The sequence below is a fragment of the Sinocyclocheilus grahami genome, unplaced genomic scaffold (genome assembly GCF_001515645.1).
Source record: "Sinocyclocheilus grahami isolate Dianchi unplaced genomic scaffold, SAMN03320097.WGS_v1.1 scaffold508.1, whole genome shotgun sequence".
Classification (NCBI taxonomy): Eukaryota; Metazoa; Chordata; class Actinopteri; order Cypriniformes; family Cyprinidae; genus Sinocyclocheilus; species Sinocyclocheilus grahami.
The window spans coordinates 722,825-746,365 of record NW_015505687.1 but is presented as its reverse complement, the minus strand read 5'-3'; the positions used below and the strand labels follow the sequence as shown (position 1 = coordinate 746,365).

Here is a 23,541-nt window from a genome sequence, read left to right as displayed (position 1 = left end):
ATAGGGAGAAAACATGACAGAATAACTCGGCGGATATCACATTTTGCGTAAAATTAAAAATTGACTTTTCAATACCGACCAGATACAAAACTGATTTTGGCGGAAACTCAATTATATATATATATATATATATACATATATTAAGTTAAATTCAAGTTTATTTGTATAGCTCCAACTTTACAGCAAATTATGTTTCTACAATATTTAGTGGTAGCTTATCAGTGGTGACTGTCAGTTAATGTACATATGGCAGAAATGTACGGAAAAATCAATTATGAATAATCTATATATATATATATATATATATATATATATATGAAATAATCTACAGATACAATAGGCAAGTGAATGTGAATAAGAAAAGAGGTACTGTATGTAAATAGTATGTAAATGTTAATGTACTGTATATAAATATAAATAGCGTGTTGGGTTTGTACGTGTATCTTGGGTATCATTATATCTATAACTGTTGTCACATTAAGATTTAGGCAAATTTCTTAAGTGATTTCATTAAACTCTAGATTCATCTCATAGAATATGCCTTTAATTTCAAATATTTCCTTTTTGAATTCATAATAAATTAAGATCAAATTTTAAGAACATGGGTATGTTTCATTTTTATCATGGGTTGTTGCATTTTGATGGTGAAAAAATAATCAAACATAAGAGATCAGAATTCATGCTGAGGGCATTGCAAATATCAAATTCATTTTGGGGAATGCTTAATATTTTCTTATGCATATCGAATTAAAGGAATGCAAATATAAAGTAGGTTACAGTGATTACAAGAATGGGATATACACAATTATTTATATTGTATGCAAATTTAAAAATAAGGACTAATCTTGTACCACTTAATGATTATGCATCTCCAATTATGCATGGCTCTAAAATGCATAATTTTCATATGGTCTATCAATTATTTTCTGGTTGGAGTTATTAGACACTGATGCAAGAGATGGTACATAGTTCTGCTTTTGTATAATCAATGATAGGCAATTTATGTTTTGACCCAGTGCTTTTGGTACAGAGTGTGTTTAACTCATGTATGACCTCATGACCTTTCTATAGACCTTCACTGTTTGTGCAGACGAAATCAATTAGGAACAAGGAGAAAAATCTATGAACGTCTCTCTGGCACTGAGGATAATGTGAAGTCTATATTCTACATATGCTATGTAGTAACCAGAGCTGTCACTGGACAAAATCTTTAGGGTGGGCCTCCCACTGGCTCAATGTTTTTTTGTTTTATTGAGTAATTGGCCTACAGACTAGTTCAAATGGAGATGCAAACAGGAAATTTAATCTGCTTCTACCACTGCTAATAAAAGTCTCTGTGAGCAACATCTCATCTCCTGACTATTGTCCTCTGCACATATTCATTACTATTAGTTTGAGAAAACAAAATTTACACAGTTGCATTTTTAAATATTTGCAGTGTGTCGTTGCGTAGCATCATAAATAGTTGTCCTGTTGACTCCTGTCCTGTTGTCAAGATTTTCTTCAAGACAAAAGACTTTCCCTTTTTCATTCTTATTGAGAGTGTCAACATGCAAAAACACACAAAGCCCACAATAGGGAATCCCTGAGTTTCGGAAGTGTTGAAACAACACAAGACTCAAACAGTTCAAACATGCAGACATGCAGCTGAGTTCAAACAGAACCAACACAATGAATTTATTAGTTAAACTGAGGCAGGTGAACAGTTCACATAAATGTGCACAAGCTTATGTGAGACTGATTATTTATGGGATAATCTATTATAATCTAAGATATGTTTCCAAACATATTAACATCGTATTTTACATTCAATTTGCCATGCTTGATATGGCATGTTTATTGTTTATTTTCTGCAACCCACCTAAAAGTTTCTTGTAAGTCTCTTGTCCAGACCAATTTTGGAAGAAGCAGTCAGAAATAAGACTTAACAGAAAATTATAAAGTATAGCAAGTTCCTCATTGTATTCTTTGAACTTAGCAGCATGAAATTGATGAAAAATTGTTACTTTAGAGCTTCAGAAATGTAGATATATGGTGATTATACTGTATATAAAATGAATTCCCAATCATAGGATTTTTTTTTTGTACGCAAAGATGTTTCAAACTCTTCAGGCATGTGCTGATATAGAAATGTATGCAAATGTACAGGTCTAACTCTCACTTGTCTTGGTATAAAATCACCCTCCAGTGTGATTCAGTGAACGCAGTCAGTACAACATTGGGCCACACATAATGTCTCTGATTTCCTGATCTCCCAATGTTTTAGGTAACCCATTATTTGTAAGAATGCATACTTTGCTAATACAACGTTGTGTATGTAGTGGTAGTGTTGGCCAGATGTATGCTGTTTGCTACGGTGAAAGACATTGTCATGTGTATAAAGCTTCTTTCAAGCCTGAGGTGTTCTGAGTTTACTCAGTCTGTTAAAGAGCAGGGGGACTATTTGGAGATCTCACAAATCTGCTACAGGGTGGTCCTATGAGAGAGGAGGAGGACAGAACAGAAAAGGGAATGGACACAAAGAGGAGAGGGTATTTAAAGAGACACTTTTCAGTAGGTGAGACACAAAAAAAGCATTCGATTCTGGGAGAGGGAAGACATTGAGAGAGATCAAGAGAAAACCATGGATACAGAGTAACTTTTGTCCTTCTTTTAAAAAGATAATCTGAAAACAGTCAGAGACTAATCACACAGAAGAGGGAACTGGGCACATTTATTAACAGAAGCAGAGGCTAACTCTTACAGGTATGAGATGCTTTGTTTCATGTTGTATGTCCACCTGAGGTGTGATAGAGAAGCATTGCTTTTGTGGGATAGATTTTATTAGTTTTTCCTGTACATGTATGTGCATCACTAGATTAGTACACAACAACAACAAAAGGAGAATGAGATGCAACATTTTTTTATTGCAGAATTAGGAAGTGTATTTACTGACGTGGATTAGTTATGTCCATACTGTTATACAAGTATAACATACTCTGCCTGGCCAAAAAAACAAAACAAAAATCCCTGTTTGTATTTAAATAAGCAAATAATTATGAGTGATTGGATCATTATTGCATTGATTATGCTTCTGGCATGTTATATGTTTGGCAAAAGTTCTTTTAGAACTATCTGATGTTAGCTTTTAGCTTTTTATTTGTTAAACAACCACGTTGGAAGAAGTATCCCAAGGCCATATTCCAACATGACAATGCCAAGATGCAGGCTCAAATTTTGAAAGAGAATCATTTTCATTGGTGTAACAATGCCAAAACAAATGCACCACGTTATCAAAGCTGAAGGTGATCCAGCAAAATATTAGCATGTGCAACTTTTTTTTTGGCCAGGCAGTGTATAAGATGGTTATTTACGGGTTGAGAATGTATGTGACATAACCAGAAATTACATGAGAAGTCCTTTCTCATCTGTTTTTTAATTCACAGCTTCCAATAACCTTTTTTTTTGTCTTTTGTCTGTCAGTGATATCCCACAGAAACTGAAGAGGACTGAGGAGGAAGGAAGTCACTGACTCTTTCAACTAATTCGTGGTAACCATCTAAAAACAGAAAAAAAAACGAAAATCCAGGGGAAAGACAAGTGCTCCCATCATCAGTTTATAAAGAAGCGTTTCTTTTTCCAAACCATTCTTCCCCTCTCAAGCCCTTAAAAAGAAACTCTCAGTTCTCTTTCTTGCTCATGTCATCCACTTGCTTTCTACACTAGGTGCAAGTGTGTGGCTCTCAGATGTCCGGGTCTCTGCCCTTCCCTTCACCCTCTCCCTTTCCCTCATGCGACTACAGAGAATGGTCTGCAACCTGGGTGCTGATTCCAAGTGTGTACCTCCTGGTGTTTGTCATGGGCTCCCTGGGTAACGGCTTGGTGCTATGGGTGTACCTGGACCGCCGAGCGAGAGACCGTGGGAAGAGTGGAAGCGGTTCCAAATCTTCCCAGACCCCCGATCCATCTCCTTGCCCCTCCCCTACATCTTCTCGTACAGTAACAGAGTCTTTAATAGCCAGTCTAGCATTGGCTGACCTGGCCTTTGTCACGACCCTGCCGTTGTGGGCGGCATACACAGCACTGGGCTACCACTGGCCCTTTGGCCAAGTTCTGTGTCAGGTGAGCAGTTACATTGTGGCACTGAACATGTATGCAAGCGTGTTTTCTCTGACTGGGCTCAGCGTGGAGCGTTACTGTGTCATCACACGAAAGCGTGTCAACGGCTCAAAGCAGGGACGGTCAACCACACGCGCCAAGTGGATTGTGGGTAGTGTTTGGCTGGCAGCTGGAATCCTGGCACTTCCTGCTCTGCTTCTGCGGACTGTTAGGGAGGTGGATTTGGAAGAGGGAGATGATGGCGATGGGCAGGATGGACATGCGTCCTCCTGTTTGTGTGACATGGACTACTCCAGTTTGATCTCAAGTGAGCTGAGTCCAGCAGCTTCGGAGCAGGCAGAGCTGATGTGGTCAGCAGCTTTAGGATTAAAATCAACTCTGCTTGGCTTCCTGTTACCTCTTGTAGTGCTCCTGCTCTGCTATGGTGGGCTGGGGCGCCTTCTTTCCCAACACTTCAGCCTAGGCACGCGCCCTGATCATACACGCCAACGCAGGCTCCTCCGTATCATTATCACCCTTGTGCTAGCCTTCTTCCTCTGCTGGCTACCCTTCCACACCAACAAGACACTCTCCGCTATGGTGGAATTGGGCATCCTTCCTTTTTCTTGCAGTTTTGACCAGTGGTTGGTGGCAGCCCATCCATATTCCATCTGTTTGGGCTACGTGAACAGCTGTTTAAACCCTCTGCTGTACGCTTGCTGTGATCCAGCTTTCCGGAAGCACTGCAGTGGTCTGCTTGTGTGCGTATGGGTTAAATACAGAGATCAGAAGGGAGGAGAGGAGAATGAACACCACAAAAGTTCACCAGTACCATCTGGGACACATGAAGTGACAGTTAGTAAAGAAGAGCAATAAAGAGAGAATCATTTGGCAAACAGCCTCAGTGAGAGAGCTGAACTGTTTCTGTGGAAAATTCTTAAAGAGGACTGCGAGAATCAGATTATTCTTTCCATTCATCTGTGAGATTTAGCATGAATTTCACCCCCTCAAGAAAATAAGACGCCAGTGTAGGAACTGATAAACAGACAGGATCCAGTGAAGGTTTTCCCATGACATTATGCCTGAAAAGTGAAGAGGAGCTTACATGTTTTAGATAAAATACAGCTGCACCTCCCAACATTAGGATGCAACTCAAACTGTTTGCGCAGTGTGGCCATGTTGTTGAATTATGAACAGCTTAAGTATTATATTAGCCCTTCTGTACAATCATTTTTACATGTAACAAAACTTTGAGAGCCTGTGACTTTCAGGATCAGCAGGCATGTATTATTGTATTCATAAATGTACATGTATATAATAAAATTAGAAAAAAAAGTTTCTTCAAACCCAGCAATTGATTGATTCCTGCGAAAGGTTTAAACACTTCAGCACTTCAAAACGCTGCTGTTTGTCTGAGGATCGCTGTACCAGTACCAGCAGCATTGTCCAAACCAATAGTATGAATTTGGGGTGGGACTAGCTGCATGAGCAATTGCAGATTGAGAGCGTTTGTAAACAGTCACTTTTGCGATTACATTTTACACTTCTGGTGCAGAAATTACACAAATAGAAGAGCTTGATTACAAAACTAGGATTATTCACTACCGGTTTTCCCATCACTATTAATAAAACAGGAAAAACTGTGGAGATATAAAGAAACAACACTTGACACCTTCATAGAAAACGCACAAATAATGGAAAAAGGTTTGCGTTTTAATGAACTGAAAGACAAACAGAGGTTAATTGAGAAATATTCCATAAATCATCACTGTGAGGCAGTCCAGTCTGATTTCAGTTGATCTGTCTCCATCAGAACCAGGTAATTACTCAGAACAGTACTGGATCCCAGTAGCACTGATCCTGCTGTTGGATCACTCTCTAACACACTCTCTCTCACACGTCTGGTTTGCTATCCTTGTGGGGACTCTCCATAGGCGTAATGGTTTTTCTACTGTACATTCTATTGTCCTACACCAACCCTACCACTTACAGGAAACTTTGTGCATTTTTAGATTTTCAAAAAACTTCATTCTGTGTGATTAGCATATTTACCCATGGGGACCTCAATTTAGGTCCCCACCGTGACATGAGTCCCCATGAGTCTGTGTCCCCACCAGAATAGAAAAACAGGTAGGTACACACACACACAAACGCAGGTTTGTTTTTATGGTTTATGGGGACTCTCCATAGGCGTAATGGTTTTTCTACTGTACATTCTATTGTCCTACACCAACCCTACCACTTACAGGAAACTTTGTGCATTTTTAGATTTTCAAAAAACTTCATTCTGTGTGATTAGCATATTTACCCATGGGGACCTCAATTTAGGTCCCCACCGTGACATGAGTCCCCATGAGTCTGTGTCCCCACCAGAATAGAAAAACAGGTAGGTACACACACACACAAACGCAGGTTTGTTTTTATGGTTTATGGGGACTCTCCATAGGCGTAATGATTTTTATACTGTACAAACCGTATTTTCTATTGCCCTACACCAACCCTACCCCTAAAACTACCTCTCACAGGAAACTTTATGCATTTTTAGATAAAAAAAAAAAAACTAATTCTGAATTATTTATAAGCCTTTTGAATTACGGGGACACTGAAAATGTCCTCATAAATCACCTTCTCGTTGTAATACCCATGTTATTATACAAATTTGTGTCCTCATAAACCACACACACACACACACACCACCCACACACACACACACAGGGTTAAGCATAGTACTGCAGATTGGCTTTCTTCTTCGCCTGCACCTCCAGAATGCCCTCCATGTAGTCCTCATGGTTAAGTTCAGTGGCCCCACGGCGCAGAGCAATCATACCCTAACACAAAAGCGAACAATACACATTTAGGTAACATGCAATAATAACAATCAGGAGCAATGACTACTCCCATAAGAAAAAAAACAAGTGGTGCATTAAAGGGTGTAATTTTGATTCAGATTCTGCTTTGCAAACAAAAATCTCTTTTTGTCAGGTATCTTCAGACATGTTGTATCTTGCATTAAAGCATATGAATGACTGAAGTACTTTTTAGTACACATGTGCTTCCCCTTTTTGAAATCAAACTTGTCTCACAACTGACATCCAAGTCCAGGGACTTAACCACAATGCTAATACCACCTCGAAAAAAAAAATAAAGATACGAGCAACAAAGGTAAATTAAATTCAGGCTGCAAAGATCATACTTACAGCTTCAACACAAACTGCTTTACACTGAGCTCCATTGAAGTCATCGGTACAGCGTGCCAACTCTTCATAGTTCACATCAGGACTATAGCACACAAAGAAGTGAAAGATACAGTCATTAAATAAATATGAGAACATAATGCAAATTTTTGTGTAAGAGAATTATAATTCAAATTTGCATAACAGTTGCACTTCAGCTTTACAGATAGAACAGACAAATGACTGTCATGCAATCCAATAAAACGTTATATAAGCTCTGAAAGCTCTTGTTTTGCATCTTTTACTTCATGTCTTGTCTACAATAACGGTGTGCTCGACCACTGTAACTGTCTCATCAGTGGATGTGCAAAAACACAAAATGACCATTTAAAAGCAAATGCCCAACCTAACAGCAAAATATAAATTTACTCATAATACCCAAGACCAACTGAGACACAAAAGAACAAATGTTCCATACCAGACGTTCATCTTGCGTGAGTGGATCTGCATAATGCGAGCACGAGCCTCCTCGTTGGGCATGGGGAATTCAATCTTACGATCCAGACGACCTGAACGCAGCAGAGCCGGGTCAAGGATATCCACCCTGTTAGTGGCAGCAATCACCTTGGGGGTTCCACACATTAAAAAAAAAAACTTGAGGCTGATAGGTCCATGATTGTGACAGAGCAGCATACGGGTTCAAGCGTGTACCTTCACTTGCATGTTGGGCTGGAAGCCGTCTAACTGATTGAGCAGCTCCAGCATGGTCCTCTGCACCTCTCTGTCTCCGGCCTTCTCACTGTCAAAGCGCTTGGTGCCGATAGCGTCCAGCTCATCAATGAAGATAATGGAGGGAGCTTTCTCCTTGGCAAGAGCAAATGCATCACGTACGAGTTTGGCACCATCACCAATAAACATCTGCACCAGCTGAGGGCCAGCCAACTTCAAAAATGTTGCCTGAGAAAAGAAAGTAAAAGAATAACTTAAGGTAAAGTTTGATGCATCAATACAAAAACTGTATTGCAGGGCTGTCACTCAATTTCTGCTCAGGCCAAATTAGCGTTATTTGTACCCCCAAAAGGGCACACTATAAATCAATTTACTTACTCATCATAATAAGGGCTATTTTTAGAGTTTGATCATTACTGGAGCACATGACCCCTGAAAATTTCACAAAGCTACTTTTAATTATTATTATTATTATTTTTTTTTTCAAACCTAACAGCACCAGTTTTTGGGAATATACTACATACTAATTTATTTTCTAATCACATTATGTAACAAACATGTATGTGCTGCAGATCATTAGGTCAGCTTAATTTAATTTGCCATATAGGTCCTTATCAGGGTCATTTTTAAACAAATTATTATAGTTTTTATTAAGAACAATTCTTTTTCCATTATTATTGCCATTTCCAAAAACATTGTATTTTTTACCAACTATGAATCCTTTACTAGAACTAATGTCTGAAACCTAACATAAACTTAACATAATTGAAAACACTGAACAGTGATAGAAGACAAGCGGCTGAGCACCAGCGCAAAAGCAGACTTTAATTTAGCTGTTCAAGTCACGGACTCTCTAAATACACTGATTGTAAGTGTCAAAGGGTTAATAACTGCAAATCGCAAAGAATGCAATTAAATTAAATCAATACGTGTTGTGTGTTTCAGAGTGAAGCACTATTGCACGAAAGCAGCTCATGATCGTGTTTTCAGTGTCTCAGAGAGGCTCGGTCTGCAGTAAAGGCAGAGATAGATATTGTGTGGACTGTGGAGCAGCACCTGCTCTGAGTTTGGGTCGCTTTTAACCTGTATTTGGGAACGCAACATGCACCAAACAATACTTGTAGCTAGAAGGGCTTATAAATTGGCTGTTGTAAACAAATGAGAAGCTTTAATGGTCCCTGCAGTTTTGCATCAAAATAAAAGTTTGATTTTTTAACATTTGAAAAAGAAGAAAATGAAGAAATAGTAATACTGTTACTGGTAATTGTACTGTAAAACAATTTTTTTCTTAAACACTAATTTCTCAGTGAAATATTACAACAGTAAGCAATAGCAATAATAATTTTATAAGAAAAAAAAATAAAACATCAGACTGTGATATTTTCCCCCAAATCATGCAGCCCTAGCACTGATGATTCTCTGTTGCTCAGAGACACTGCACCTTTGTTTGGGCTGCACAGGCTCTGGCCAGCAGGGTCTTTCCTGTGCCTGGTGGTCCGTACATCAGAACTCCCTTTGGTGGTTGGATCCCCAGATTCTCAAACTTCTCTTTGTGGTTCATGGGCAGAACAATTGCCTCCACCAGCTGCAAAAAGAGAAGCAGTTAGTTCAAAAATAAATCAACTAATGTTTTGTCTACAATACGGTCATTGATCTCCTTCATTACCTCTTGAATCTGTTTGTCAAGGCCACCAATGTCACTGTACTGCTCTGTAGGCCTCTCATCCACTTCCATGGCCTTAACTCTAGAGTCATACTCAGTGGGTAGAGTCTCCAAAATCAGATAGGAGTCTTTATTCACACCCTGTGAAAAGGTGCAGAAGCAAATTTAACATGTTTCTAGAGAAAATACTTTTTAAACAACATTATTTAAGGTTGTGAATATCCTGAACTAGTCCGTCAAGGGAAATGAATTCTCACTTACCACAAGATCACCAGGTTTCAGTTTCTCAGCATCCACCAAACCAATCACAGGCAGGAAATAGGTCTGCAATTATAGTACTATGTCATACACTATAAAACCATTAAGTTAAATTATATTATTTGCATGTTCTTTAAAGCCTTTAAATCCATTTCATTTGCGTGCCTGAAGTGTGCACACACTAAAAAGCCTGTCAAACAGAGCCTGATGATTACTGACCAAGTTATCTTTCGCAGTGAAAGTAAAGAGTTGAGAGAAAAATGGATGCTTGCCTGTATATTAGTGCAGGTCTTAAAGTGACAGCAGACTAATAGTATTAAACATGCTACCGCTTATGGGATAGCTCACCCAAAAATTTTAATTCTGTTATTATTTACTCACTCTCATGTTGTCCCAATTTCTGTATTAATGGTTGTGAATATCCTGAACTAGTCCGTCAAGGGAAATGAATTCTCACTTACCACAAGATCACCAGGTTTCAGTTTCTCAGCATCCACCAAACCAATCACAGGCAGGAAATAGGTCTGCAATTATAGTACTATGTCATACACTATAAAACCATTAAGTTAAATTATATTATTTGCATGTTCTTTAAAGCCTTTAAATTCATTTCATTTGCGTGCCTGAAGTGTGCACACACTAAAAAGCCTGTCAAACAGAGCCTGATGATTACTGACCAAGTTATCTTTCGCAGTGAAAGTAAAGAGTTGAGAGAAAAATGGATGCTTGCCTGTATATTAGATGCGTGCAGGTCTTAAAGTGACAGCAGACTAATAGTATTAAACATGCTACCGCTTATGGGATAGCTCACCCAAAAATTTTAATTCTGTTATTATTTACTCACTCTCATGTTGTCCCAATTTCTGTATTAATTTCTTTCTTGTGCTGATCCCCACTGACTTTGATAGTAGGGAAAAAAAATACTACGGAAGTCACTGGGGACCAGCAACTAATTGGTTTCCCACATTTTTTTGTTACAAAATAACTTTTATGTTCAACAGAAGAAAGAAACTCATTCAGGTTTAAAACAACATTAGAGTGAGCAAATGATAAAATAATTTTCATGTTTGGGCGAACTCTCTCTTTAATGTTAATAAAATAAGACTCTCTAAATACACTGATTGTAAGTGTCAAAGGGTTAATAACTGCAAATCGCAAAGAATGCAATTAAATTAAATCAATACGTGTTGTGTGTTTCAGAGTGAAGCACTATTGCACGAAAGCAGCTCATGATCGTGTTTTCAGTGTCTCAGAGAGGCTCGGTCTGCAGTAAAGGCAGAGATAGATATTGTGTGGACTGTGGAGCAGCACCTGCTCTGAGTTTGGGTCGCTTTTAACCTGTATTTGGGAACGCAACATGCACCAAACAATACTTGTAGCTAGAAGGGCTTATAAATTGGCTGTTGTAAACAAATGAGAAGCTTTAATGGTCCCTGCAGTTTTGCATCAAAATAAAAGTTTGATTTTTTAACATTTGAAAAAGAAGAAAATGAAGAAATAGTAATACTGTTACTGGTAATTGTACTGTAAAACAATTTTTTTCTTAAACACTAATTTCTCAGTGAAATATTACAACAGTAAGCAATAGCAATAATAATTTTATAAGAAAAAAAAATAAAACATCAGACTGTGATATTTTCCCCCAAATCATGCAGCCCTAGCACTGATGATTCTCTGTTGCTCAGAGACACTGCACCTTTGTTTGGGCTGCACAGGCTCTGGCCAGCAGGGTCTTTCCTGTGCCTGGTGGTCCGTACATCAGAACTCCCTTTGGTGGTTGGATCCCCAGATTCTCAAACTTCTCTTTGTGGTTCATGGGCAGAACAATTGCCTCCACCAGCTGCAAAAAGAGAAGCAGTTAGTTAAAAAATAAATCAACTAATGTTTTGTCTACAATACGGTCATTGATCTCCTTCATTACCTCTTGAATCTGTTTGTCAAGGCCACCAATGTCACTGTACTGCTCTGTAGGCCTCTCATCCACTTCCATGGCCTTAACTCTAGAGTCATACTCAGTGGGTAGAGTCTCCAAAATCAGATAGGAGTCTTTATTCACACCCTGTGAAAAGGTGCAGAAGCAAATTTAACATGTTTCTAGAGAAAATACTTTTTAAACAACATTATTTAAGGTTGTGAATATCCTGAACTAGTCCGTCAAGGGAAATTAATTCTCACTTACCACAAGATCACCAGGTTTCAGTTTCTCAGCATCCACCAAACCAATCACAGGCAGGAAATAGGTCTGCAATTATAGTACTATGTCATACACTATAAAACCATTAAGTTAAATTATATTATTTGCATGTTCTTTAAAGCCTTTAAATCCATTTCATTTGCGTGCCTGAAGTGTGCACACACTAAAAAGCCTGTCAAACAGAGCCTGATGATTACTGACCAAGTTATCTTTCGCAGTGAAAGTAAAGAGTTGAGAGAAAAATGGATGCTTGCCTGTATATTAGTGCAGGTCTTAAAGTGACAGCAGACTAATAGTATTAAACATGCTACCGCTTATGGGATAGCTCACCCAAAAATTTTAATTCTGTTATTATTTACTCACTCTCATGTTGTCCCAATTTCTGTATTAATTTCTTTCTTGTGCTGATCCCCACTGACTTTGATAGTAGGGAAAAAAAATACTACGGAAGTCACTGGGGACCAGCAACTAATTGGTTTCCCACATTTTTTTTTACAAAATAGCTTTTATGTTCAACAGAAGAAAGAAACTCATTCAGGTTTAAAACAACATTAGAGTGAGCAAATGATAAAATAATTTTCATGTTTGGGCGAACTCTCTCTTTAATGTTAATAAAATAACAAAACAAAGAAAAATCACTAACTGCTCTTGACTGAAGAACTTTAACATGGTTGCTTTAATAAGGATCAATCTATAATTTATACAGGAAACATACTTTATTTTTATATTTGTTCATTCAATTTCTTGAATGCTAATGCTAACTGCACCAACTGTACCTGAAAAATAAGGCACTGTTTGTTTATTTGTATATTATGTGTATTTGTAATGTGAATCTTTGTTCTTATTTTTTAATAAAGATAAATGACAAACATTTTTATCTTCGCCCACTTTGGCCTAAATGTCAGCCATTCTTTTTTATTTGAACGGCTTTGTTTTTAAAATAGAGAAATTAGTTTGGCTGTACTGCTCAGACAACTTGCAAAATAGTAAAACTGACATGACAAAGAATCGTGATTTTCCTGAAAAAGAATCCTATGATATGATATTTTTTTCTATATTGCTAGCCCCTAAGATAAACTGGCTAAAACCAATTCAAAACACGAATCAGTATTAAAACACACACACACAAAGGAAAATGTTTGTGATGAAGGAAAGGAAAACATGATGGAAATTCATGGCCACACAAAAACAAGGCTGAAGCGGTTCAAATAACATAATTGACTCACCTGCCGCGTGGAGGTTTTGATGACGGCACACTTGCCCTTCCTCTGCGAGTCCAGATCAATATTGGCTCCATCCTCCTCTTGGTCATTAGGATCTACATCTAGCAGCTTCCATTCAAACACACAACACATACAAGCTTTAATCCCATGCACATACTGATGCAGACCACAAAGTGTCCTTATGTCCCATTCTGACACACCAAATAAGATGTCTAAAATAAAGGGGACATATTTTACCTCTATGACATTAGAGACGAGGTAGGGCAGAGTCTTGTTCACTTTGATTTTCTCTGTGTTTTCCTTGATCTTGTCTTTCATGGCTTGCAGCTCATGAGTGACACGCAGAACCTCACTCTTCATGATCTGCAATCATAAACATCATAATGAGGCACAGAACTGCATGCAGACACTGAAAACAATCATCAGCACGCCAAATGTGAATCACAGTATGAAGGTTACCTTAATCTCACTGTCCAAAAGACGAGTCCTCTGAACAATCTCCTCAGTGGACATCTTAAGGACTTCTTCGCCGATGCCATCCTATAAAATATAACAGAGGAGTCATGTTTGAATATACGTTCTGTTTTAAAGTCCTCCAGCCTCCAAACTCATAAACGTCAGGTACACTATATTTACAATGAGTAGCAATACTCATACAACATCTCCTGTTTAAACTGAATACGAGCAGCAGGAAGCTTCAGTTCCTGTTGATCACCATTAGCTCACGCTGCTAACGTTATCCTAGCAAGCCATAATCACACTAGTACTGACATGTATGGCGATCTTTTAGAAATTTTAGACCGAATAAAAATTTGAAGTTGTTCTGTCATTCTCTAACATGAATGATCGTACGGGAGAATGAACACACTTATAAAGACTGAATGAAGCAAAGTGAATTTCACTGTGTCATGCTATGCTCTGCCATCAGAAAGCCATCAGACCCAAAGCCGGTGCTGAAACACCGTTTAAACACGTCTCTCCTAATACATTTTTCTGCACATATGTACTATATTTACCAGTTTTGGAAAATAGTATAGAACTATTAAAACATAAAACAGACCTCCACCTCATCCCAAACTGATCTGTCATTCAGCGACGACATCTTGAAGTGTTGATGCTGCTCTTTTTCTTCTTCTTGTACATTTTTGGCGGTTGGCAAACCTGCTCATGGTGCATTACCGCCACCAATTGGATAGGAGTGTAGAGTGCCAAATGAAAGTGAGGAAAACTAACAAACAAACTCTCCGATTACTTAACAGTGTACGTTTATATGATATTTAAATCCTTTCATCTAAAGCTGTTATTTTGGGATATTTTAATAAAGCACTGTGTACATTTTGCAATGTGACGTTATGTTTTCTGCTTCATATGTGACACAGAATAGAAGCACATGTTCAACAGTTACATAGTCCTGGTCACCTGGTTTTTAAAACTTATAGCCATGTTGAAATAAAGGCTTTTTAAAACTTTTTGAATAAGATTCGAGTGCCTTGGACGTGGATCATCCCTTGCACCCAAAGAGCACCGAGACAAGAACCCTATACCCCGTGCAGCACTACTTTTGCATTCTTTATTTCGAGTTACATAGTCCTGTTTCATGTTTTCCTATTCTGGATAAAGATTCATTTAAACCAGTTATTATTGTGTTGTTTTCCCTTTAACCTCTGTCTTGCTTAGTACATTTATTTTGCTGGATCTTCAGCTACTTTGTTTTCTTGGACTCCCAGATGTGCAGGTACTCACATGAATTTTAGCATTTTTCCCATATTCTGTAATTTAAGGAAATTTAGAAGGATTTCATAAACTATATTTGTTTGTGATGTAGACTATGTAGAGTATGAATCTAAGCACATTACCATATTCAATGACGGACCTTCCTCTACCCATTCAAGGGCTGAAAGGATAGTGACCAATTCTGTTGTAAAAACTGAACTATCATTAGACGTCCTCTTCTGTAAGCTAACTTTGAATTTTGGGATATATATTGATTAAGCTGTATGACCAGAGTTAGGATTCTTGGATCCATATGTACATATCCTGAGGACTGAGAAATATGCATGATTTAAACATAGATTTACAATAAATTGATGAGGGTAGAATTCTCATTTTTAAAAATGTATTCTTCAGTTGGAAATCAACTCCAAGCATAAGGATAAGAATTCACAATAGTTAAGTTTGCTAAACTTAACAGTGTATGCTAACTCTGCTCAAATGACTTCAAGAAAGATTAGTTAATTCTGCTTAATGAAATTCAGTAAAATGATCCAATCTTCCCATTACTGCTGCTCAAATTTAAGAGGGTGGAGTTAGGGGTCAGGGTGTATCATAGGGGTGGCTGAGCTGGCGCTGACCCCAACACTAGAACCAACACTGCTTTATGGTCATTATGAAAAAAGGAAAAAAAAAAAAAAAACTAGTTTCCTAGAAATGCTGCAGGAGACAATGAAAACTGATTTTCTGTACACTCCGTACTCTAATGTCTACTCACTCACATAAAATGAAGACTCCAAGCATATCAATATTTTTCAGCACATACTGAGATCACATGGCAAACTGAACACTTTATCTGCCATGTTGACCAAAAAAACAAAAACAACCCTGAGTGTATTGTATATTGTACCATATTAATAGATTTAATTGCTTAATGTGGTAATATTAACAGCATTAAATATAATTGATGTACATGTGCGTTACTTATAGTTAAGTTTGCTAAACTTAACAGTGTATGCTAACTCTGCTCAAATGACTTCAAGAAAGATTAGTTAATTCTGCTTAATGAAATTCAGTAAAATGATCCAATCTTCCCATTACTGCTGCTCAAATTTAAGAGGGGGGAGTTAGGGGTCAGGGTGTATCATAGGGGTGGCTGAGCTGGCGCTGACCCCAACACTAGAACCAACACTGCTTTATGGTCATTATGAAAAAAGGAAAAAAAAAAAAAAAACTAGTTTCCTAGAAATGCTGTAGGAGACAATGAAAACTGATTTTCTGTACACTCCGTACTCTAATGTCTACTCACTCACATAAAATGAAGACTCCAAGCATATCAATATTTTTCAGCACATACTGAGATCACATGACAAACTGAACACTTTATCTGCCATGTTGACCAAAAAAACAAAAACAACCCTGAGTGTATTGTATATTGTACCATATTAATAGATTTAATTGCTTAATGTGGTAATATTAACAGCATTAAATATAATTGATGTACATGTGCGTTACTTTATACGTAATTGTAGACAGGACACTTAAACATTCAGCTTTACTACTCCAGCTTAGCTTTGGGTGATGCTAATCACTTTAATATTTTTATCTTTTTGAAACATTTTATATCATCAAATGATAACTTGTCAGACCCCCAAGTTGAAATCTCATAAAAACTCATAGCAGTTAATAAATCCCCATTTAATAAATCTTTTTTTTTCTTCATACTTTCTTGCACCATGATATTATGTAAATAATAGATATGGTTTTTGCAGTTCTGGTTAACCTGTATATCATTATCTGGACAATGACAATAGAACTGAAGATGAAGAACAACGTTACAGCTAGTTTCTAAAAAGTTTCTGTATGTTCAGCACCTGTCTGTTGTGCAGATGATGGATGACTAAGACACAAAGACAAAAAAAAAAAGCATTCTCACATTTATTTGGGTCAAATAGAATGTCATTAGAAATAAAAATCTTGACTGATTTCGACTAGAGCTCAGATGGATGTGGCTGGAAATCACCCTCCACAGCACACACAGTTCTTCCTCTCACATGGACACACACAACACAGTGTACTATTAACAGGGTAGAGAATTTCTTGTTTGTCAGTCAGTCAGTGCATGAACCAGTAGAAACAACAGCAGGTGTAGAATTACTGTTTTACTGACAAGCAATATGGTCAAGCACAAAAAACAGAGATGTAAGGGGCCTGTACTGGACTCAGGCACAGATGGTCTAGAGCGCCCTTGAGTGCTCCACTGAAATTATACTGTGGTCTGTTTTACTTGTTATGTATACAAATCCCTGGGTATTAAAATAAAGCTCTTTATGTTTCACGATTTCAAATCGCATCGTAATGTAGTGAAAACAATGTACTGATAAAATGAACAGCAATAATCCTGGAGGCTGATGCGGACTGATTATCAAAAAAAGTTTGTCATCTTAAACAAGTGCATACGAAGAATTAGGAGTCCAACTTTGTGGACCAGCTCAATTATATTATTATAATTTTAGACTATACTGATAGCTTCCCATTCAAAAAAATCTCTTCTGCTCAATGGCATACATCTTCCCTGCAGGCAACTTTCTGAAGAACAGACTGTTGCCTCTGCTCATGTTGCCCTGAGACACACAAGAGGAGAAAAAAAAATCAGTTATATTTTCTGACAGTTTCTTCAAATGGTAACATTGCTAATGCAGTCATTCCTAATAATGAAGTGTCTTATTTAGTAGGTCACAGTAGAAAAACATTACCAGGTACTGTGGTCAACAAAACTTTTTCTGTTGCTCAAGATGTTCTGTCACTCATCCAGTTTAACATATCAACTTATATGGATGACAAGAGAAACATCTTTATTAAAATTAAAATTAGGTTAATTAAGTTTTACTCACCCCCGAGGCATCCTAGGTGTATATGACTTTCTTCTTTCAGACGAATCCAGTCGGAGTTATATTAAAAATTGTCTTTGATCTTTCAAGCTGTTTAATGCCACTCAGCGGGTGTTGCATTGCTTCAGTCCAAAAGAACTTAATTAAAAATCTCCCATCCATAAAAAAAAAATAAAAGTGTCTCACACGGCTCCGGGGGGTGAACAAAGGCCTTCTGTAGCGAATCGATGCGTTTTTGTAAGAAAAATATCCATATTCAAAACATAATAATCACTTGAATCTAGCTTGCGCTCACTGTTGTAAACAGTAGCAGTTCCTGGGGAATGATGTATGAGGTCGGTGTTGTGCATGCCCCGATCAGAAGTGACGCACGCGGAAGCGCAGGGGAGAGATCAAAACAAAACAACGGTCACTAATTAGAAGTACAAAACGAGGATTTGTAAAGAAGAATGTCAGAGGATTTCGATATGAGCCAAGAGGAGACTGGTTTTCCTTTGCTAAAGTAAGGAAACTTTGCTTCCTTTGCTCCGGTTAACAAACGTTGGTTTTCACGAGACTCACCGGCGCATGCGCAGAGCTGACCTCATACGTCATGCTCCCGGAGCTGCTTCTGTGTACAACTGTTGGCGCAAGCTACATTAAAGTGATTATTACATTTTGAATATGGATATTTTTCTTACAAAAATGCATCGATTCGCTACAGAAGGCCTTTGTTCACCCCCCGGAGTCGTGTGAGACACTTTTTTTATGGATGGGCGATTTTTATTTAAGTTCTTTTGGACTGAAGCAATGCAACACCCGCTGAGTGGCATTAAACAGCTTGAAAGATCAAAAACAATTTTTAATATAACTCCGACGGAGTAGAAGAAAGTCATATACACCTAGGATGCCTCGGGGGTGAGTAAAACGCAGCCTAATTTTCATTTTTGGGTGGACTAACTCTTTAAGCAACAAAAATAAATAAAACAGATCCAGTTGACAAGAATAAATCACTTCCAGGTTGTTTTAAGCAGTCACGTAGGTAAACTCATTATTACAGTAGTGTGCCGCTTTAATTCTATTAGGCCTTTAATTCGATTAGTCTATTCAGATTCCAATGAACGTTAGAAGGTCATCAGTGGAAGAACTGAGACATTCAAGAAAAGTTAACAAAATTCAAATCCCCATTCCCAGTAACTCATATCAAGAAAAATTGCTCACCTCTTGGCTCAGGTGACTCCAGCAGTGGAGCCAGTTGGGATAAATGGCAGCATAAGGTGGCAGACCTCCAGCCAGCCTGGGTCAGATCAGGAGAAACATTGCTTACAATTTATTATTCGTTTATAGCAATCCCTCCAATATTGCAGTCTTAAATATTGCAAGGACATACAGGTGATGTCATTTTCGGCAAAGGATAAGAAGTAAATAAATTAACTATTGACAGAACGTGATCATTTGAAAGGGGTGAACAAGATTACAAGCTTCTTATGAAGTTCTCTGTTCCCAGTTCTCTGACTACTGACTCACTATTCATAAAATATGTAAAATCTCCTTTAATGCCATTCACAAATGCTTCCACTAGAGTCTCACAACATCCCTTACCCACAGTTATTTACTGCCATCAGGTTGGACACCAATACAAATGGATACGTCAGCATACTTGCAAAAAACTGAGTAAAAGTCGAAAAGAAAGAAGTACAAAGGTAAAATGTTAGAATGAGAGCAATAGCACAACCTAGTCAAATACAACTCTCTATTGACACACTGGCAATAGGGTTGCCATTGGCAGACAAATTTGACTTGCCAGACACGCACACAAACATATATACTGTATAAAGCAAAACATCTCTCTCCAATTTACTCTTTCAGCTGGCTTTTTCCAAGCCAAGAGTTGTCTTGTGTTTTTTACTTCTATATTGTTAGATTACTTCTATATTGTTAAATTAGACACCTTTCTTATTTTTTATTCTTACAATTATATTATTAGTATTTTTAATACAATTTAAAGGTGAAGGAACAATCTGAAAAGTCCCAATCTCATCAGCTTCTCCTCAGAAAACAGCACAACTTTATATTTGATATTTGTAATATCATTTGAAAGCATAAGAGCTAGAAACATCAGTCAATAAAGCATTTTTTTTATTATAGAACATTAATAATTGGAACTGAAATGTGGCAATCATGTTTTAATGAAAATGTATAAATGCATATTTGTTATTTTAAACAGAAATTATGGGCTGGTGGCGGTGCTTGAGACATTATTCGTCATTTAATGTTTCTGTAAAAAAATGACTTACCCCGGTCACAGCTTGAGAGCAGTTTTTGATCTCTCCTGTATGACTCGTCTGAAACAGACACAACAGAATAATCAACTCAGCACATAACATGCTATTATGATTGATACATGTGCACAAGTGTTGTGCACAAGTATGCAATGTACAGTATGCAGTGATGAATCAGTAAATACCAAAAGATTAAAAGTATCTCACATACATAAAATAAAATTGTACAAATCTAGGGTCAAGACGTTTTGTTGTTTGTACACAAGTTTGTGTGTTTACATACCGAGTCATCTATTGCGTATGCGTTTATGAAGTGAGCAAGCATGTTGCAGATCCACAGGGAAAAAACATCACCCAGTAGACGAGGAATGAGGCCACTGTGGGTTGGCAAACACATAAATGCTAAAGTTAAAGTTAAAAACACAAAGGGTTGTAAAATGGCCTGACAGCACTCATGAAATTTTTTCATGTCAAGCCTACTCAATGTTGTGCTATATATATATATTTTTTTTCAATATTTATTTATAACTTAAAATGGCAAGTAGATTAGTAAGGTTGACTTTTTTTTCACATACATGCACTTTTAAAATGGTGGCATGCATTAAAACTTTATTGTAAATGTAAAAATGCATGCTGAGGCAACACATAGATTACCTCATTTGAAAATATGTAATTTTGCACTTACGCAAAAAAACCCAGGATTCCCTCTTCTCTGTAGATGGTAACTATGGAGTCAAAGACACCACTGGAAAGAACAAAATAAATTATTAAATGTGTGTGAGACAGAAAAGAGAACTGTCCCTGTAAACAACTGACCTGTATTTGGCTTCTCTACCAATAAACTGGACCATGCATCTGAGAGTGATCACTGGGATTGGAAAAAAGACAACAGGTGACATTCACAGACTGAGAGAAAAGTGAGATTCAAAATCACAAAATCTGTTATTTATTGTATTAACTGTATTTACCATGGAAAGGGTGTGTGACAATTGTAGCACATGAGCGTGCAATCATCTCTTTAGTGGTCTGAGAAGACAACAAAAAATGGGGGGGGGGGGGGGCATCAAAAACAAAACATTTCACATCTCAGAAAACAATAACTGGTGCAAACATGAAAGTCTGTTTGCAAATATTTTCTACTTGTGTCATTCAGTCACATCAGACTTGTGACTGTGTGAACAGGCCTTGACTGATATACATGAAGGTAGGGCTAGGTGATAAAAAAACCCGATAAAGATAATTATCACGATACAATTTTCCTCGATAAAACGATAACAAGAGTTTCGAAAAATGTTCAACACCCCTTTTCAAGTGTGTTAATGCTTCGTTTTAAATGCTACTGCTTATGCTAGCTTTTAATATACGGTTTTATCCTGATTAAAGCTTTAATACAGTACGGCAACTGTTTGTTTAACGCTTCTCATAGCTATGTGAAAATAAGTGTATAATTGTTTGTGGGGGGGAAAAAAAAAAAAAAAGGGGGGGGGGGGGGGGGGCATCAAAAACAAAACATTTCACATCTCAGAAAACAATAACTGGTGCAAACATGAAAGTCTGTTTGCAAATATTTTCTACTTGTGTCATTCAGTCACATCAGACTTGTGACTGTGTGAACAGGCCTTGACTGATATACATGAAGGTAGGGCTAGGTGATAAAAAAAAACCCGATAAAGATAATTATCACGATACAATTTTCCTCGATAAAACGATAACAAGAGTTTCGAAAAATGTTCAACACCCCTTTTCAAGTGCGTTAATGCTTCGTTTTAAATGCTACTGCTTATGCTAGCTTTTAATATACGGTTTTATCCTGATTAAAGCTTTAATACAGTACGGCAACTGTTTGTTTAAAGCTTCTCATAGCTATGTGAAAATAAGTGTATAATTGTAACAGTTCATTGCTGGAGCTGAGCAGAGAGAGAGAGAGCGAGCGAGCGTGTGTGCAAAGCAGGGGGACGCGAGGAACAGTATTGAGAACCACTGCTTTAGAACATTGATTTTGAAACTTGTGAATCCATTAGAATACTTAGAAGACAGAATTGCGATTCATATATGAATAGATTTTTACGTGCACCCCTAGTTTTCTCTTCCTTTTCTCTGAAGCAGCGCAGCATGTCCTCGCTGCCTTTTCCCGGGGGCGGGGTTTATCTGGGTTCTTGGTGTAACGGACCCGGGAAGTAACTTGTTGTAGTCCCTACCAGCCGTTTTTGTAGGCATTAAACTGCCAGAACTCTAAAAGATATCTCTGTTTGCATTGAACTTTCAGCTTCGTAACTTTGCAGATATTGTTTATGCTCAACAGCAACATTACACACTAACTTACTTTAAAAAAGTGAAATTGCAATCAACCACCCCTTTAAGCGGACTCTGGTACGGTTCGCGGGTACACACTCGAGTTCGGAAGACTGCGTTCCAAACGTACCGAACACTGACGTCAATTGAACCCGACTAATATATATATATATATCATGTTCTGAGCATAAAGAGTAGTTTAAAACCACAATTAAGTGTCTAGTTTCTACAACTTTCACTTGGGAGCAAAAGTCTGCCTTTAAAATGGAAAGAAATAAAGTTTTGAAATTTATCGTGATAATTATCGATATCGACTAGGGATGTAACGATTAACTGCGAGCCGGTTGAAAATCTGATTCAAATATGTGACGATTCAAATCGGTTGAGATGCTAAACAAATCGCGATTCATTTAGGGGTAGGAGTTTATATGAATGTATGTCTGAGGTGAACTTACTGTCTTTAGAATAGTTTAGATGGTATTTTTTTTTCTTTTCATCTTGCCATAAGTGCAGCGCTGCTTTGTTTACAGCGGATACCAAGAAAACGCTTTAAGCACCACCTGCTGGCAGAAAGTGAATCTGCATCTCGTTCAGCTCTGCTGTTTCGGTTTCATGCAGATATTTTTTTTATGTATAGTTTCACAAAACTGAAGTCAAATTCTGTTTTTGCTTCAAATTTCGAAATTATACAATGTAATTTAGATTAAAAACTGCTCATGTTGCATGTATGCAGCATCTTTGTTTGGATCAAGATTCAAATGCAGTGGTTGCCTAATTTTAAATGGAAAGAGCACAGACAAAGCCTTAGTTTGTTTATATGAAGAGATTTCTTTTATTTGTGTTATTTATTTGATTTGGGGCTTGTTTTAAAATTTCAATTTAGTTTTGTTATTTACATTTACATTATATTTAAATTTTGTTATTTAACAGATGCTTTTATCCAAAGCGACTTACAAATGAGGACAACAGAAGCAATCAAAACAAACAAAAGATAAATAATATGAAAGTGCTATATTAGTATATTATTATAGTGTTATATTTCAATTTCACAAAGAAACGTGCAGCATTTT

The 23,541-nt window shown here is 37.4% G+C and overlaps 3 protein-coding genes across 3 annotated transcripts in view; 1 reads left to right on the top strand and 2 right to left on the bottom strand.

The window, feature by feature from the left end:
- Nucleotides 1–3,667: 3,667 nt before the first annotated feature.
- Nucleotides 3,668–5,418, top strand: aplnr2 (apelin receptor 2). The gene has a single exon (XM_016237163.1). The coding sequence runs from the start codon at nucleotides 3,727–3,729 to the stop codon at nucleotides 4,951–4,953; it is 1,227 nt and encodes a 408-aa protein (XP_016092649.1). The 5' UTR covers nucleotides 3,668–3,726; the 3' UTR covers nucleotides 4,954–5,418.
- Nucleotides 5,419–6,743: 1,325 nt separating this feature from the next.
- Nucleotides 6,744–14,475, bottom strand: psmc3 (proteasome 26S subunit, ATPase 3). Its single transcript, XM_016237190.1, has 11 exons — nucleotides 14,378–14,475; nucleotides 13,777–13,857; nucleotides 13,555–13,680; nucleotides 13,321–13,425; nucleotides 12,080–12,142; nucleotides 11,822–11,959; nucleotides 11,597–11,740; nucleotides 7,962–8,207; nucleotides 7,729–7,874; nucleotides 7,275–7,356; nucleotides 6,744–6,905 (listed from the first exon to the last, which is right to left on the bottom strand). The coding sequence occupies exons 1-11, from the start codon at nucleotides 14,417–14,419 to the stop codon at nucleotides 6,795–6,797; spliced, it is 1,284 nt and encodes a 427-aa protein (XP_016092676.1). The 5' UTR covers nucleotides 14,420–14,475; the 3' UTR covers nucleotides 6,744–6,794.
- Nucleotides 14,476–16,951: 2,476 nt separating this feature from the next.
- LOC107554623 (mitochondrial carrier homolog 2-like) overlaps nucleotides 16,952–23,541 on the bottom strand; it is a 9,832-nt gene continuing 3,242 nt past the window's right edge. The window contains exons 6-13 of the mRNA XM_016237189.1: nucleotides 21,148–21,205; nucleotides 20,996–21,047; nucleotides 20,865–20,924; nucleotides 20,463–20,556; nucleotides 20,195–20,242; nucleotides 19,500–19,567; nucleotides 19,119–19,194; nucleotides 16,952–17,651 (exon numbers count right to left, since the gene is read on the bottom strand). Coding sequence (XP_016092675.1) covers nucleotides 17,565–17,651; nucleotides 19,119–19,194; nucleotides 19,500–19,567; nucleotides 20,195–20,242; nucleotides 20,463–20,556; nucleotides 20,865–20,924; nucleotides 20,996–21,047; nucleotides 21,148–21,205 — 543 coding nt within the window. The 3' untranslated portion in view covers nucleotides 16,952–17,564. The remainder of the gene's footprint in view (nucleotides 17,652–19,118; nucleotides 19,195–19,499; nucleotides 19,568–20,194; nucleotides 20,243–20,462; nucleotides 20,557–20,864; nucleotides 20,925–20,995; nucleotides 21,048–21,147; nucleotides 21,206–23,541) is intronic.